At 37.4% G+C, this 16,436-nt stretch overlaps 1 protein-coding gene across 2 annotated transcripts in view; it reads right to left on the minus strand.

The window, feature by feature from the left end:
- The window catches only part of ar (androgen receptor), a 115,578-nt gene that overhangs the window by 90,260 nt on the left and 8,882 nt on the right, over nt 1–16,436 (minus strand). The window contains exon 1 of one of the 2 annotated variants that reach the window (XM_073861137.1): nt 6,399–8,578. The exons of the other annotated variant lie outside the window; for it this stretch is intronic. Coding sequence (XP_073717238.1) covers nt 6,399–7,798 — 1,400 coding nt within the window. The 5' untranslated portion in view covers nt 7,799–8,578. Of the gene's footprint in view, nt 1–6,398; nt 8,579–16,436 lie in introns of those variants that run through there. 2 annotated transcript variants of the gene reach the window in all.

The raw sequence follows: 16,436 nt of genomic DNA on the forward strand, positions 1-16,436 counted from the left end.
ATTGTCTGAGTGTATATTGTCTATTGTGCTTCATTTACATTGAAGCTTTCTTGCTTTGAAAGACATATCACAACTAAAACAGGAGTTTTATTTGCATGGAGCATGGTCAAATAAGTGCATTGCTGTTATAAGTAAACAATTATACATGCTAGAACAAAGAATTACATAATATATAAATATGTTAAACTTCAAAGGTCTTGAGCAACCTCTAAATATTAATTAATATTTAAAAAATGTGCCCAATTTTATATTAATTTATTCAAACATATTAGTGGGGTGAGAGCATGAACTTTTAAAAGTTGAAAAATATGGACCACCCTACTCTGTCCTCTCTGTTTATTAGCCACAATCTGGGAAGAAGAAGAAGATTCTGATCTTTAGATCTTAATGTACAAGATGGGCTATACGGGTAAAGAAGTTCAGACAGATAAAAAGTTTCTTGGTTATGTAAGGATCTATAGAAAAAAGTAGAATTTTGAAGGTGATGCGGAAATGAACAGGAAGCCAGTGCAATGAACGTAAGATGGGGTGTCATGATCAAATTTGCGCTGTCCTTTGAGGAATTAAGCAGCGGCATTTTGGATTAATTGAAGACGTGCAACTAATTTATTTGAAATGCCACAGTTGAGGGAATTACAAAAATGAAATGTGATAAAAGCATGGATGGCGATCTCCAACCTTTTCTTGGATAGAAATGGCTTGATCTTAGCGAGGAGCTAGCGCCAACCACATCATTATGTTTATCCATTTTAAGGATATGGTCAAGAAACAAACCCAAATTTTAATCTCTTGGTTTTCGCAACCCAAATGTTTCAAATTGACCTTAAGATTTAAAATAGTTCACAGTTCTAAAAATGTAGACTCATTTTACTTTATACCATTCTTTGATGTAAATTTATAAACTTATTTACTTTTTATTTCCAAACAAGTCTACTCACTTTACATTACATTTTGAATTTGATCTTTTGAGGCCCACTATATTTGTGTAAAATTTTACTTTAGGTTTATTAAAATTCCAGTCAAAAAAAAACTCTTGAGAAAATTATCTGAATTACTCAAAATCTGCATTGTAATTTTAAAGTTTTTTTTATTGGCAAAAATACTTTTTAGGCTGCTGAAACTTTTGTCACAAAGTAATTGCTTAAAGTTAAAACAGTATTTGCACCCCATTTTAGTTACATAATGACAAATTGTAAAACAAAGAAATACAGGTGAATCTTAAAATAAAATGGTCTTATCTGATTGGTGGATGGGCAGGACCGGCAAATGAGAGGACCTGATAGATTCAGTCAAAAAGGAGTGTCTTTAAAAGATCATGAAGACCAAACTTTTTGAAAATACATGCATGAAATATTGAAGACAAGGTACATTGTAATAAATAAACAAATGTATGAAAAGGAGTGAATTTATTATTTTGAATATATACAAATAAATAAAATAAGCCTAAACATGTTGCTAACAAAGATTTTTTGGTTCACTGGACATGGACAAACAATTTTACATTTAGCAATGCTTATTTCAGTGGATAATTTTTTTTAAAAGATTACTGTTTTAGTGTTTGCTTGCATAATGTGTACTGTTATTGTCTGTGTTAGTTATCTGTTGTATTTAGAGTTGTTTTTTAATGAATGATATTTGATGGTCGTCACCATGGTTGTGTTTCAGTACAGTCAAGAGTGCATGATGCAATACTGCTGGTGCTGAAAGTGCATTCAACACAAATGTTTATGTTCAAACAGTTATATGCCAATGGTCTCTCCTTAAATTTCCCAGCAACATGAAGTTAAATTGTAACTTATAAAAAGAAAAACTTTTGTGATCTTGTCAACTTAGCGAAATCCACGATAAACAAATTAACGTTGGCAAATGTTAAAACAATCACTGAACTCAAAAATCTCACTTCATCAGATTGCCTTATTTGTTTACGTTTTATCAGCCATGTGTGTTTTACAGTGTACGTGTTTTAAGGAAGTAAAGTAATATAACTGCATACCTTAACGCCTATTCAGTATTCAGACAACATTCAGTCACAATTAAGTATTAAGGAGGAAATGGGATACATACTATTATTTCAATTTCAAAACACCTGAAGAAGATACTATTATTCCAGTTGGTACATAGCTAACAATTATAGTAAGATGAAGCTGTCGTCTGCCAAATGTTATGGTGTTCCTAGCTATGGGAAAGCACCTCTGCATAATACGTAAACAATATGACTTAATACAACCAACTGTGGTGTTGACCCAAGTCAACCAAAGCATATGAGCATCTTTATATTAAACACCTAAAATAAAGTCTCAAGCATCTGGTTTCATGTGGGAATGTTGCTGTGTCAGGAGCTTGGAAAGTGCTGTTCGGTGAGGCTGAGAGGTGTTTTTCACCAGAACATTACATTTTAATATTCATTTTTGTAAATGTTATAAATCGGAAGTATTCCCAACAGTTTATCACGGCAAGTGATTAAATGTTGCAATATTTACTGTTGGATATTAAAGTTAGATTTTAAATTATCATACCTGAGCGGAATTCTTCATGTAATCCCTAACATTGTAGTAAAACAGTAAATGGATTAGTAATAATTGGATTATTTAAAACTAAAAAGTAGTCCTTTACATTATTATGGGGGAAATGGTTTTATATGGAAACATTAATATTTAAAAATGTTTTATTTACAATGTATAGTGTTGTTATGCTGTGTATACACTTGTATAGTCCTTAATGATTGATTCAATTTACTCAATTTTTTAAGTTAAGTAGTTGCAATCAATTTATTTAAGTTAAATTTAAACAAAAGTTTTTTATTTTCCTTTACTTTACTAATTTTTTTTTTTGTTTAAATGTAGCTTAAATAAATTGATTGCAACGACTTACCTTAAAAAAATTAAGAAAATTGAATGAATATTTTTTAAGGTAGCACCGAATTCAAGATGATTCTGAAAAAAAAATCAATAATACAAGAAGTGAACTGATTATCTGAGATAATAACCAACAGATTATTTACTTAGTGGCAGCCCAACTTATAAATGATGTAAAACACATAGTTCACCAAAAAAAGAAAACTTTGTCATTATTTACTTATCCCCATATTGTTGCTATGGAATAGATAAACACCATTAAAGTACATAAGTACATATTCTAACTAAGTCTTCTGAATTCGGTGTGATCCCATAACACATACTTTTTTAATCTGAATAGGAGTGCTAATGAGATTTACTGTAAGAACTTTGGGAAAGAATTCAGCTGTCATATGGAAAAAAATCTACATAACATCCTCAATTTCCACAGGACAAAAGCTGTACAATGTTTTGGAACATCATGGGCTGAGGAAAACTTTTAGTTTACAAAAAGAGATATGTGCACAATCTAATTTAGGCTTTGCAAAGAGACTGAAATTGATTAAGGCAGTGGCAACTATATAAGACACTAAAAAAACTACATTTGAAAGATACAAACACATTTCTTTTGAATTTCAAACTAAATTACGACTACTGGTGCAATAAACTATTGATGATAATTATGAATGAAAAATTAAAAATATTATTTTAATATGTGACCCTGTCTGTAAAATCCAGCCTAAAGTCTCATAATCTAATTATAAATTTTAGATTATCAAAGTTTGATTTAAATGATCAATTTCATTTTAATGTCAATATTTGGCATAACCTTACATGGCCTGTCAGTATTAAAGATATCAAGGTTATAATTTCACAGAGTGTTCTTTATATTATGTAGGATGATTTTATGTAAACAGCCAGTAAATCACCAAAAATGACTTTAGGCTGGGTTTTCACAGACTGGGTCACAGATAGAATATATGATAAAAATATGTACTCTTTAAGTTAAGGCTGAGTGAAATAATATATAGCATGATTAAGGATAAAATTAGGCCAATTGGTAAAGGTGCCCAAGTTCATCCCTACTGTCAGAATATTTTATCTCTGTATTGATTGACCCTATAAACAAATTTACTGATTTACATCTGCTTTCCAAGTGTCAAATGTCTGTCTCTGTTGGACAAAACATGCTAACTGCACTTAATTGCAAAAAAAAAAGAATTTAAATAAATTTTATTTTAAAGCCCCCCACCGCCCACTTATCAGTACTATCATGTGCACATAGGCCTATTCCTATAGTATGTGAAGTGTGAAAATCAGTATGCAAAATGAGCCCTAGGTCCAAATCCTCATTATTGATTTGTAAAGAGTAGACTCTAAATACCCAAATAGATGACAAAAAAATCTGATATGCGCCTCATATGGTCACATTATTTTTTTTATTTGTTTAACAACACCTGAATAAATAATTTGCACAGCTGTTTACAGAACGTCAATGATAAAAACATGTACAGGTCGAAATCCAAACATGCCGGATGTAGTGTGTCTGGGTGGGAATGTATTCATACGGCACACACATACAGTACATACTGATCACAGTACAAAAAGTGTTTTATTACTACCGTAGTTAGGCACATAAAAACACGTTTCGAACAGGACTGGTGTAACAGCAATTAAATTAGTAATCTGCCCTGCAATCGGGAACACTTTGATCTTGAGGGTTCTTAGAATTCGAAAGTGATGGGGCTACACAGAACATTTAAAATGGGTTCTTGGTACTACCCCCATGTGATGGTTCTACCAAAAATACATTTGCCTTGTTTGTAGTATTAGTTTACCAGAACTGGATTTGACGAAGGTGTACCGTAGATTATTACATATTGTAGACACGTATACACAAAAAAACTCTCACTCTCTTTGTCCCTCTCTTTCCCACTCATAAACACTCCCAGACATTCAGATGTGTACCGGTAATCCAGCTATCTGTCACGCTCAACCAGTAGATGTCTATTTTTGCAATGGCCAACAATCAACCTGTTTGCTTTTTAAAACAGTTCAATATGTGGAAAAATACAGCATGGGTTGATCAAGCAGGCATCCAGACCAACATCAACTACTCTGTAAATGTAAGTGTGTATAATTCTTTCTCCAATAAATATATTATTCCTCAAACTTCTGGTGTGGTATTCATAGTCCCCTTTTCCATCTGTCATGTTCAGATTTACTGTGATATCAATGCCAGTGTAAAAGATTTTTTTTTAAAAGATCAAGTGGTTTTGCTTCCAACTCAAACTCAAAAGATACAAAGGTTAAACACACAACTAGTCTCAAATTCCTTTCAGAAAAAAACACGCACACACACTCACTCGCATACACTAAAAACAGCCTGAGACAAAATGGGCGCTCAACTGTGCCTCTGAATGAAGCACCCAAAACTCGCTCAAGTTCTTTAGACAAAATGCACGGGGACGCAACTAACTGAACTTTTCCCTGTAATTCGAGTTATAGGTAAAGTTTCGAAAAAGTTTCAGCCTCTGGATATTTTTCCTATCCATGTCCGGCTTTGTCCCAGGTGGTGCAGATTTGATTATATCAGTAAATCTGATTTTATTTTTAGGATAGCCATCCCATTGTCAGCTTTAAGTATATTTCGAGACCACATTTAAAAACTAAAATGTTGACAAAGTGCTACATGCATTAAAATAAACAAACAAATAAATAAATAAAGTGAATGTTCAGTATAAGCAGTTTAAGTATTGCTAGTCGTTAAAAATGTTACTACGTGTCTGTACTTGTGAAACAAAATTTGCTTTGTCCATGTAGCATACAGTCTGTACGTAAAAGTGTGAATGGCTCATAAAGAAGACAAAAAGACTAAAGGGAACCTCTACGATAAGAGATTTGATGATTTTGGCAGGGTCTCCTGCATTTGGACACAGCCGTGTGGGGCTGCCTTCATGGCAGTGTCCCTGGAACCCAGCAATCCTCTGGGTGAGGAGGCTGGCCTGTCTTTTAAACACTAGTTTGTGTGTTAATGTGTACAGCTGTCTCTGTGTACTAGTTGACTTGGCTGCAGATATAAAGAGGAACTTCAAACAAATTAACGCTTCCTTTAGGAATAACAAATTTAATACCTAGCCTGTAAAACAGTCGGAAACATGACTGATCCTGATGCACAAAGCAAACTCACATGCATTGTATTATTCCTGTAAGCATCTTTTACATGCATCGCAGATGTCCACCATGTGCACAATTTTCAGATCAAATTCACTTGCTATGTAATTATTGATCAAATGAATGAAACATTACTATAGGACAGATCAGATTACTCATATGCCAAACTTTTCACGGTCCTTCTATCCGTCCCATCCTCTATAAAGTTGCGTTTTGAAATAAAAATGCGAGCATGTTAGTCTTATGGGGAAAACCATTTAAAAGCAATTCAATCCTGGTGTGCACCTAATTGACTTTTTTGAAACTACTTCTGGTTTATTTGAATACATCCATACAGCGCTCTGCCTAATTGTTTTATCAAGAACAAAAAAAGTGTATAAATCCTCATACCTGCCGTCGGTGAACGTTGTTACATCCAGCCACTCGCCCATCTCATTTTTTACACAGGGCACGTTAGGGTAAGGGGGACGGGTCAGCATCCCGCCCGGGTACCACTGTTCGGGCGGAGGTCGCTCCCGTGGCACCAGAGCTCCGCTTCGTCCGTACTCGTAGGGGTTACAGATAAAAGGAGCTTCATGGCCAGAAGGGTAGGGGGTCCTCTGTTTGGGAGGCCCGTATTGTCCGTTCCCGTCCTCCGTGTACCTATGCGGGTACCCCCAGTTCTCGTTCTCGGCTTTTATTTTGACGTTGTACATATTCATGTAATCGGAATATCTGTCCTCCGAGGGCCCCGCAAACTCACCAGACATCGACGCGGGCTTCATAAAGCTCCGACTCGGTCCGGTACTGAGATCCGATTCCGGGTGGACGAAATGGGCCATGTTCGCGGGCAACAGTTGTTCAAACTGGCACGAAGCCGCTCGTGATGCGTCCATATCCGGTGCTGTCGTCGCCGCTGTACCTTCTGAACTCAGGTTGGCAATGTCCCCGGACAGGCTGCCGAACTCATGCACCTCCTGCACGTCCGCGCTTAAGTGCGTATGAGATGAGTTGCTGCACGGCAAGGTCGTCCTCTCACCTGGCAGCTGTTCCAGGTGGCCACTTTTAAACATCCCGAGGACTTTATCGCTCCCCTGCAGCTCCGCGCCTCTTTCTCGTCCCGCCGCGAGACCGTACTCTCCGCGTTTACCTCCAGTCTCCCGCTGGCTCAATGAACAGTCTAGCAAAGGCATACCAAACAAATAGATGTCATTAGTGCTACTTTCAGTGGTCAGGGGTGTTGGCGGAGCGTGGTGCGGTCCCACCTCGCCCAGTTCGCTGGACTCCATGGCTAACCCCAAAGACACAGACACGGCTTTGCACAGCTCGCGCGCTGTCTCAGAGATGGTGGTGCTGCTGCTGCTGCACGCGCGACTACTCGCCACACTTGCGTCACGGCTCGAGTGAACTTCAGCTGCGACACCGCTTTTCTCTCCGCTTTCCGTGCCCCGACGCGAACCCGAGCAACGGCCGCTGGTTTCGGTAGCGTCTTTACGGCCCGAGCCGCCACAAGACGAGTCGCTTTTGCTTCCTGTTAAACTCTTGAGAAAATGGATACGGCTTGTCTCTGCCTCCATCAGTGAACTCGTGCTCTCGCACTCTTTCTCGGGGCAGCAGCATAATCCCGTGCTGGGGGACAGCCTGTTCAAACGCATTTCCCTCGGCGTCGAGTCGCGCAAGCACCCGCACTTCTTTAAGCTCGAAATGTCCAAACTCTCGGCGTTGCTCGCTCGCACGACGCGAACGTTTTGAAAAAGGCTTTGGTAAGGTCCGTGAAAAACTGCGTCTGGGGACTCGACCGGAACCTCCATAGTGTAGAAACAGACGCTCCAGTAGATACAGGCCGTGAGTGTTTAAAGGGCACTCACCGCAACAAGTTCATTGACAAAATCCCTCTGGCTGTTCAAGCATTCCCGTTTAAAAGTTGCAGACAAGAGGAGCTGCGCGGCGCGAGTCTGCGTACGCGAAAATAACCAGACGGCTGTATAATCGCGTGCATAGACAGAGACGCATAGGCGGCACTCAATCAGCGGAAAAGAAAAGTCTTAACTTTTTGACAGCGCAAACGAATAGACTTTCGGGTTTTGGGGCGTCTGTTATTCAAACGCTGCTATTCTGGCAATTCGTTTAAACGCGTTATTCACTCCCACTCCGTGCAAAAGTCGCTCATGTGTGCGTATTATCCTCAAAAGAACGAATGAAAGTAAGTCCGACCGGGGGTGGGAATTTCGAGTTGTTTTCCCTTTACCTTGAGAACGCGCGATAAGATATTGACTGTCTGTTTCCAATGATCAGTCCGAGCCGAGGCGGCGGTTGCTACAGTACCCTGGGTGCATCATAACAACCTACACTTTCCTTTTTAAGTACAATAACAGCCCTTTTCCTCTCGTGTCAGGTGCTCTCTTGGGCTTATTCGCAGGTAATGCGCGTAGAGCTTGCTGTGTCACGGTGTTTTGCTGGGCTAAGCACTAATTTTACGGAGGGTTCGCTCGGGAAAGTCCTTGAGCGCTTTAACTGTCAGGACTAAATAATACGGCCCCAGGAACGGCGCCAACAATACGGGTAAATAAGATCACACCGCATATGACGAGAGGAGAACAACTCCATTTCACTTAATATTACGCTTTTTGTATCAAAGGTGAAGAATATGATCAAATCCACGAGCCCGCCCTGTCCTGTATAAAAGTCTACTGTAAATACAGAAGGCCTGGGCCTCTGTTCTATCTCATGTCGTTTTTTACTGTAATCAAAATAATCCCAAAACGTGAATATTAAATGTATAACCCACGGGAAAAGCAAGAAATAAATACTTTGAAATTGCAAAGCAATAGTGTAATATTTAACCCTGCATAAATAAATGTTCTTGTATATATGTATATTAAAAAATATAAATAGAATTTGTAATTATTTTACAGACTTTCAAATTAAAAAAAAGGTATCAAACGATACAATATTAAGACAAATTATTAAATATTAGATTTTTTTGTGAATTTAGGAAAGGAATACGGCTGACAGTATGATAAAATATGAGACAGCCATAATATGCTGGAAAATAAACACCGCATAAATAAAGCCACAAATCTTACAGATTTGTTGTTGATTTGTTAAGCATGTTTTTTTACATTCACACACTTGTCTTACTTTCTATAAGATTCGGAAAATGAAAAATCATCCAGACATAATTAATAATGTGGCAGTTATACACCACTCCGGCATGTCACTGAATTCCTTCAAAAGCCTTAATTGCTGTCATTATTATCTACTAGTAGTAATTTTAACACATTCTGTATCGCGTGACTTTATTATACTTGGCATAATGTATATTTATTGTAATGTGTGATTTGCAATAAGATGACAGGCTGCTATAATAAGTGTAAAGCCTCCCAAATTTTTTTCCTCTTCACCTAAACATCTTCCCCCCTGGCTACTTCCTTTGAATATGTGATTTGAATATGTGATACATTGTAGAGATAAATTTGACTTGACATTATTGACATAACAGAACTGATCTGAATTCTGCTGAGCCAAGCACATTTCAAACAAATTACTTAATATCCCCTTAACTTTATTTTACCTTGCTTATAGTGAGAATACAGTATTAACTAATGCAATTGTCTTTAAAATACCTAAAAAAAAAAAAATGTATGTCGAATGTAACAGAATAATTTCCCTATACCTGTTTGCCAAATGAAACCATATGAACTGAACATTTATTCCAGATACTTATAACCAGATCAAAAGTGCTTTACTATATATGAAGGGCTTAAATGCAAAACCCTCTATGTGCGTCTAACATGTTCTCTTGTAAATTAGCATTTTTTCGTCAGACTCTTAATGGATTCTGGCAACAAACCAGTATTAATAAATGGCCTGAGGCTGGGATTAAGTGTATTGGAAGCGGAAGTATGTGATTAACATATTATACAGATTCATACTATAATTGAACTGAGAGCATTCGGTAAATATCATAACTCATTTTGGCATTTAGAGGCTTTTGCATCTGAGCTTCTCATACTAAAATGTCAGTTACAGTGTGCAACAAATAACAGTACTGAAGCCTCTTACGCTTTAGTCAAACATGTATAAAACAAATAAAAATAACTTTAAGTTAAAAGTCCCTGTAAAGTCAGATTGTGTGTTTTGAGTTTATCACCCCACAGAAAAATGTGTTGATAAAGGATACTCCACTTTCATAAGAAAATGTCCTGATAATTTATACTCACCCCTCATCCAAGATGTTTATGTCTTTCTTTCTTTTTTTCTTTACTCGACATGGGCATGAGTAAAGTATCATATTTTTCTTATGAAAGTGGAGTAATGCTTTAACAACCCAACCCAATTTAAATGATGGAAAAACGGCAAGTAAATAAAATAAGTTTTCGAAATCTTGGAAAATAGGCAGCATTCATTGCTCTCTAGCAGTGGGGGCGTGTTCACGGTTGGCACTGAAACCACGCCCACTCGCGAGAAAGCTGCCATCTCTGTCAACTTCCAATTAGCGCTACAACCTGAATGGATGATCGCGATTGTGCTAGGGGCCGGGCTATGTGAGCCACCGCTTTAGGCCCGCCTATAAACTGAACTCAGAAATGGTGAAAAACTGTTTAAAGATCTAACTCTACAGTTCAGTACTACGTAGTTTACGGTCTTTGTGGCCTGTTTCTGCAATAAATTTTCACCATTTATAATGTGTTAAGAAACTATTTTCAAGATTGACTTTACAGGGACTTTAAAGAAACCTTTCATATAACCAGTAATCGTGCCATGTGAGAATTAAAAGAAAATGGAATTGCATTGGCAGTGCCGAACTGTCATGAACAGCGTCTGATTTAGACGAGGAATGCTGTCTCAAAGTGTCTGAGGTTTTTCAGAATGAGTGGCTTATTCAGAATGAATTGGTGAGTGTTTGTGGGAGGAGCAGAGAGTGAAAGATGGAAGTTAAGAGGGCTGTTTGGCTTTGTTTTGGCCAGAGATTGTTAAGATAACGAGATAGTGGTCAGTGTTGTTTATCTAGTTTCGTTTTTTAAATATGTCTTCATCGCACTTTTGCTTAGGATTACAAATTCCCCACATCCCTCATCCACTTTGTCTGTTTGTCTCTCTTGGTGTTCTCTGTCCCAGTCAATGTGCGCATGTGTGTGTATGTGTGAGCGTGTGTGTGAAGCACCTGTTGCTTGGTAACTCAAATTCCTCATTTACTTAGAGCACTATGGCAAAGTGCAGCTTATTTACCCTGAATAAAACACTTGTTTTTCGTATATTTATCTTATATTAATTTGTTAGTGTTAGCTGTTTGTCTTACTGTATGTTGGACACTATATTTACTGCCAGAACATAGTGCTATAAACAAGTTTTGAAAGTGACAGATTCATACGTCACGTCAAGTAATATATTAGTCTTTAATTATTTATGGATCGTTTTATAAATCCTTATTTGAGTTATAGGTTGTCGACACTGCCAAGGTTTGTTTACTGCCCTAAATGAATACACTCAAGTAAAAAATAATGTTCATGTCTGCAATGTTCTGCTCTGTAGATGATACACTCTTAGAAAAAAGGTTCAAGAAGGGACAAGAGTTATCACTGGGGCGGCCGTGATACCTTTTCAAAAAGTACACTATTGTACCGAAAAGGTGCATATTTGTACCTCAAATGTAAATATCTGTAACAAACTCTTACATATTAGGACCTTATACCATCCATATATATATATATGCCCTCAGACACTAAAATGTATTTTTGTGCAATGTTACCATCAAGACATTTTAAGACTGGCGAATGTTAAATTCTCAGCAACGTCATAAGGTATTCCCAACCTTATTGGTTGTTTTGGACACTGCTGCGTGTGTTTCTTGTTACGTCAGCTGGTAGAGCAAAGAGACGTTAAGATTGTGGCGGTGCCTTCTAACTAGGAGGCCAAACGAAAACTTAATTATTTAACATATTGAAAGCAGACATGTACTTGGGTAAAACATGACGTGAGAAACGATGCAATGTTTTGCAGTTTACAGTCAGTTTCCAGGTAAAACAGACAAGTCGGGAGCCTTTTTTCTTGGAACAAGCAACTACCATAAACAAATACTTGCAGCTCATGAGAAAAGCAGACAGCATAGTGTGCATGTTGTCTAAAAGGGTTGCCAATAACCCTTCATCTGGTCCACTGAACTTAATGGCGAGACATGAATGAAGAGAATTTTAAGCACATCGAGAGACATATCAACACAGCATATTAATAACACAGTTTATTAATATTGGTTCGTTATCTTCCTTACAACAAGATTCCTTTGATATGAGTTCTCAATTTCAGTGCACAGTTAATCCTAATATACCTGATTTATAACTTTTATATTATTATTTTAAATATGTGACACTGAAATCTTTTTTTGATTAAATTTGACACGACACACACACACACACACACACACACACACACACACACACACACACACACACACTTTTTTGAGTTTGTACGTAATGCCTCATCCCAGGAGACCAGAGCAACATTTACAGTACCTGCACAGTATCACCCCCAGCTGCCCATATTTTCAAGGAAACGATGCATATGTTTCTCTACATAGAAACACTTAGCATATACAATTGTGTATAATCAATCATATCTATATTTTGTGTCTGCAGATGGAGTTTCTGCTCTAAAAGCATGGGTTTTGCTGAAATAGATTGTGGTTTAAGACTTTTTGATCTTTCTTTCTCATGGCTGTCCTAATGGGTAAAGAGGTGAAGTAAACACTTCATGCTGTGTGTGGGTATTTAATAAGTCAACACATGGGCACCATGTCAATAAAAATGTAAAATTAAAACAATTAAATTGCTTGTGGTTGACAAAGGAAAACTTTAGGAATATTGTAAGCAGCTGTTTGTTTTACTCTCCCAGTCCTCCTATTTAAACACATTTTGTAATTTGTATTTGAGAGTGTTGATGAAAATGCCTTCATATTTTGTATCAAATACTTTAGTTTTTTGTAGTTTTAAAATACTGTAAAAACTTTTTAAGAAGTCTACATAATGACATCATAAAAATGCAGCTTCTGATTGGTGTCTACTCAGTAGTTAGCCCATAGTTGTTCAGATCAGAACAGAAAATTTATCCATATGGAAGAACGCGGTCAAGGTAAGAAACGTGCAGGCTGCGAGCTTTCTGTCAATTTTTTGCATAAACTACTGTAATTTTTAACAGTTCATGTTAAAGCTGCAAACTATAACATTTTCTTTTTCATTTTAAAATGCTGAAAAATTTGTTTTTGAATATGTTGATTCAAAAGTTAGTGTTTGCTTACGCAGGATACAGTTCATCATACAGCTCTGTGTGATTATATCATATCCGTAAATAGAAAGAAAAGGAGTCAGCTACTTCGTCGCATGTGCTCCGGATGGGAGTGTGTAGCCAACAGTTGCTCTTAAACTTTAATATATTAAAGGCATTTAATCTGTAAAGTTTTAAACGACAATCAGCTGGAGAAGGGAAACGAGAAGTAAATATGTCAATTCACTACGCTCTTAAATCTGGGAAATCATCTGTTAAAACAGTAAAAGTTCAAACTGCAGAAAATCATAAGTTAAAAGGGGAACGCAAACAAAAATTAATATCAGCAGCAGGTCTTTTCAACATCTGAAGGGATCATATAGAGCAGAGATGTTCCATTGAATAAATATTATTAGTATATATTAATATTATAAGATATATTACTTCAGTGTTTCCCACAGACTTACAGTTTATTTGTGGCAGCATATCTAAAAGTCATATTCTACATCTGAAAAAGTAATCTAAACAAGTACAGTTTTTCCCATACAAGGCGGCCCACAAAATCAAAACTAACCCCCACAAATAGATATATGAAAAAACGTATTTTTCACATAGGCATGTGTGAAAAATGGGTATCTATGGCTTCAGGTCGATCATTTTCGGAGGCGGAGCTTGCACGGAAAGACACAAAATGCAATGTTCACTGCCATGCCAAATGGGGTCGCCCACTCGGTCGTGACATTTTCGTTGCATGTGCATGGTGGGTGCGTCAAGTATAAGAGGAGCTCGGCGACTAACGCCACAGGTGTGTGTACAGAACCTGTCATGTAAGAGAAGTAGTGAAAAACGCACTTTGCAAAAATATATTTGTGGGGGTTGGTTTTTATTTTGTGGTGGGCCGCCACAAATGGAAAACACTGTATTTGTTCAGATTACTTTTTTTGGGGCCCCAGTTATATGACATTTTATGAAATACATTAATATATCATGAATTCTGTGTAATTAAACCTAAAAAAAAAATACTAACCAAAAGCACTACTTTTTTGTATCATTTAATGTTTTTTTTTTTTATTAAAATTTTGAGTTTTAGAACAGTTTTTGTCACAAATTTTCTATGGGGGGCCACGAAGGAATGCACCGTACACAAGGGGGGCCGTACGTTGAAAAAGTTTGGGAACCACTGGCCTAGGCCAGTGCTTCCCAATCCTGGTCCTCGAGGCCCCCCTCCCAGAAAGTTTTAGATCTCCTTATTTAACACACCTGATTTAACTCATCAGCTTGTTAGGGAGACATGTTTACAATTTTTGAAGGAGGCTGATGAGTTGAATCAGGTGTTTTAAATATGGAGACATCTAAAACTTTCTGGCAGGGGGGCCTCGAGCAGTCAATACAAGACGAAGTGTGACACTTGCATTCCAAGAACGCAAACGGACTTGCGTTCTCGTGGAGACTGGTCTTGCCAGGCGACCTTGGATGAACGAACTCAGAAGGTCGCGAGAACACAGAACGCACTTGTGAGAATTGAGATGTGTGCGATCTTCCTGTTGGTCACCTGACCTCCCCAGATTTCAGCGCGCAAGTCTGCACTCAATGCATCCTCGATATCAAGAACTCATCCGGGTATTTTCATGCGTCCTCTGTACTTGCGTTCTTGAGAATTGGAATTGGACTTCAACTGTTAATGATGACGTAATTAATACATACCTTCCGGTCAGCGTGTCACGCAGATAAGTCGCGCAAGTTTATTTTTTATGCATCCAAAGCTCAAATTGGCATTACGCACCCGCAGATGGTTGGCATCCCACGCAGCCCATTTCTGACTCTCTTTGCGGTCGTCATATGTCATGTACAGTAAAAAGGTAAAAATAACCACGCTGATTTTAAATCAGACATAGATGACCGGCAGGCCGTATAAAGATGATAGGAGGGCCACATTTGGCCCGCGGGTCGCCAGTTGACTAGTCCTAATGGAAGTAGCTAGTTTAGTAGGATTTTGATTTTGCATAACATAGCATGAATGACTGCCATTCACTGACACATAATATATTATTATATTTATGATAACAATCAAATTATTATTTAGTTTAAAAAGTTGTCTTCTTTTTTTTTAAGTTATATTTTTGCCCATTTGCCTTTATTTTTAACAGTGAATAAGGAGAGGACAGGAAGGGAGGAGAGGGGGTATGGGGTCGGCAAATGACCACAAACCGGGAATCGAACTCGGGTCGCCGAAAGTGCAAAAGCACCACATGTCGAAGCGCTGCCCACTACACCATCGGTTCCGACATCAGTTGTTTTCTTATGAATTACTTGTTCATATGTCAGATTTATTGCATGACTCGTGCAGAGAAAAGCTCTTGCTATCAAACATTATGTACTTTGTGTATCAACTGAGTCAGTGTATGGTAATAGATCAAATAGGCCAACTGATAGAAGGTTAGCGAAAAAATTTCATGCTTCTTTGAAAAAGTATTTTTTAGTTTTAAAATACATCAATACATGATTTTATCTTGACATGGTGTGTGTATTTTGTATAATATTCTTATAATACACTTAAAATGAAGGTATTTGCACACACATACACTTGCAGTATATGAACACATTTAATTCTGTTTGAAATAGAAGGTAAATTAGAGAAAGACAGAATAAATATTCATCCGGCTCAAATGAGAAAATTACTCTATTTAACTGTATTTTAACATATGAAGGTGCGAAGAACAAAAGATCATGATACACAATAACCTCTAAATCTCTCTAAGTACCACCCCCCCCCCCACAGATGTCTATAATGTCATATTTTCCTTTACAAGCATCTACATAGAAACATTGAGAAATACCAATCCAATCCTGTAATTTTACCCCGAACAGAAGAGGGAAAGTGAGAGCTGACAAAGACATGAAGAGAGCCTGAGCTTTAACAAGCTGAATAAAGTTTATCATTCTCTGTGGTGCCGTCATGCCAACAACTGAGAAATAACATCTGTCAGTGCAATGTGGTTTTCACTATCCAAGAAGATGGGTGTTTCATAATGCACGACTGTGTGGGATCTGTGTTTGTGTGTGTGCATTGACAATGCCTAAAAAACCATGGCCTTGTACTCGTCTTTCAATTATAATATTGGTACTTAGGGAAGGTCTTCATTTCACTTGATTATATCATATATCACTCATCATCCTCTTTCAAGTCAG

The sequence above is a fragment of the Misgurnus anguillicaudatus genome, chromosome 22 (genome assembly GCF_027580225.2).
Source record: "Misgurnus anguillicaudatus chromosome 22, ASM2758022v2, whole genome shotgun sequence".
NCBI classification, from domain to species: Eukaryota; Metazoa; Chordata; class Actinopteri; order Cypriniformes; family Cobitidae; genus Misgurnus; species Misgurnus anguillicaudatus.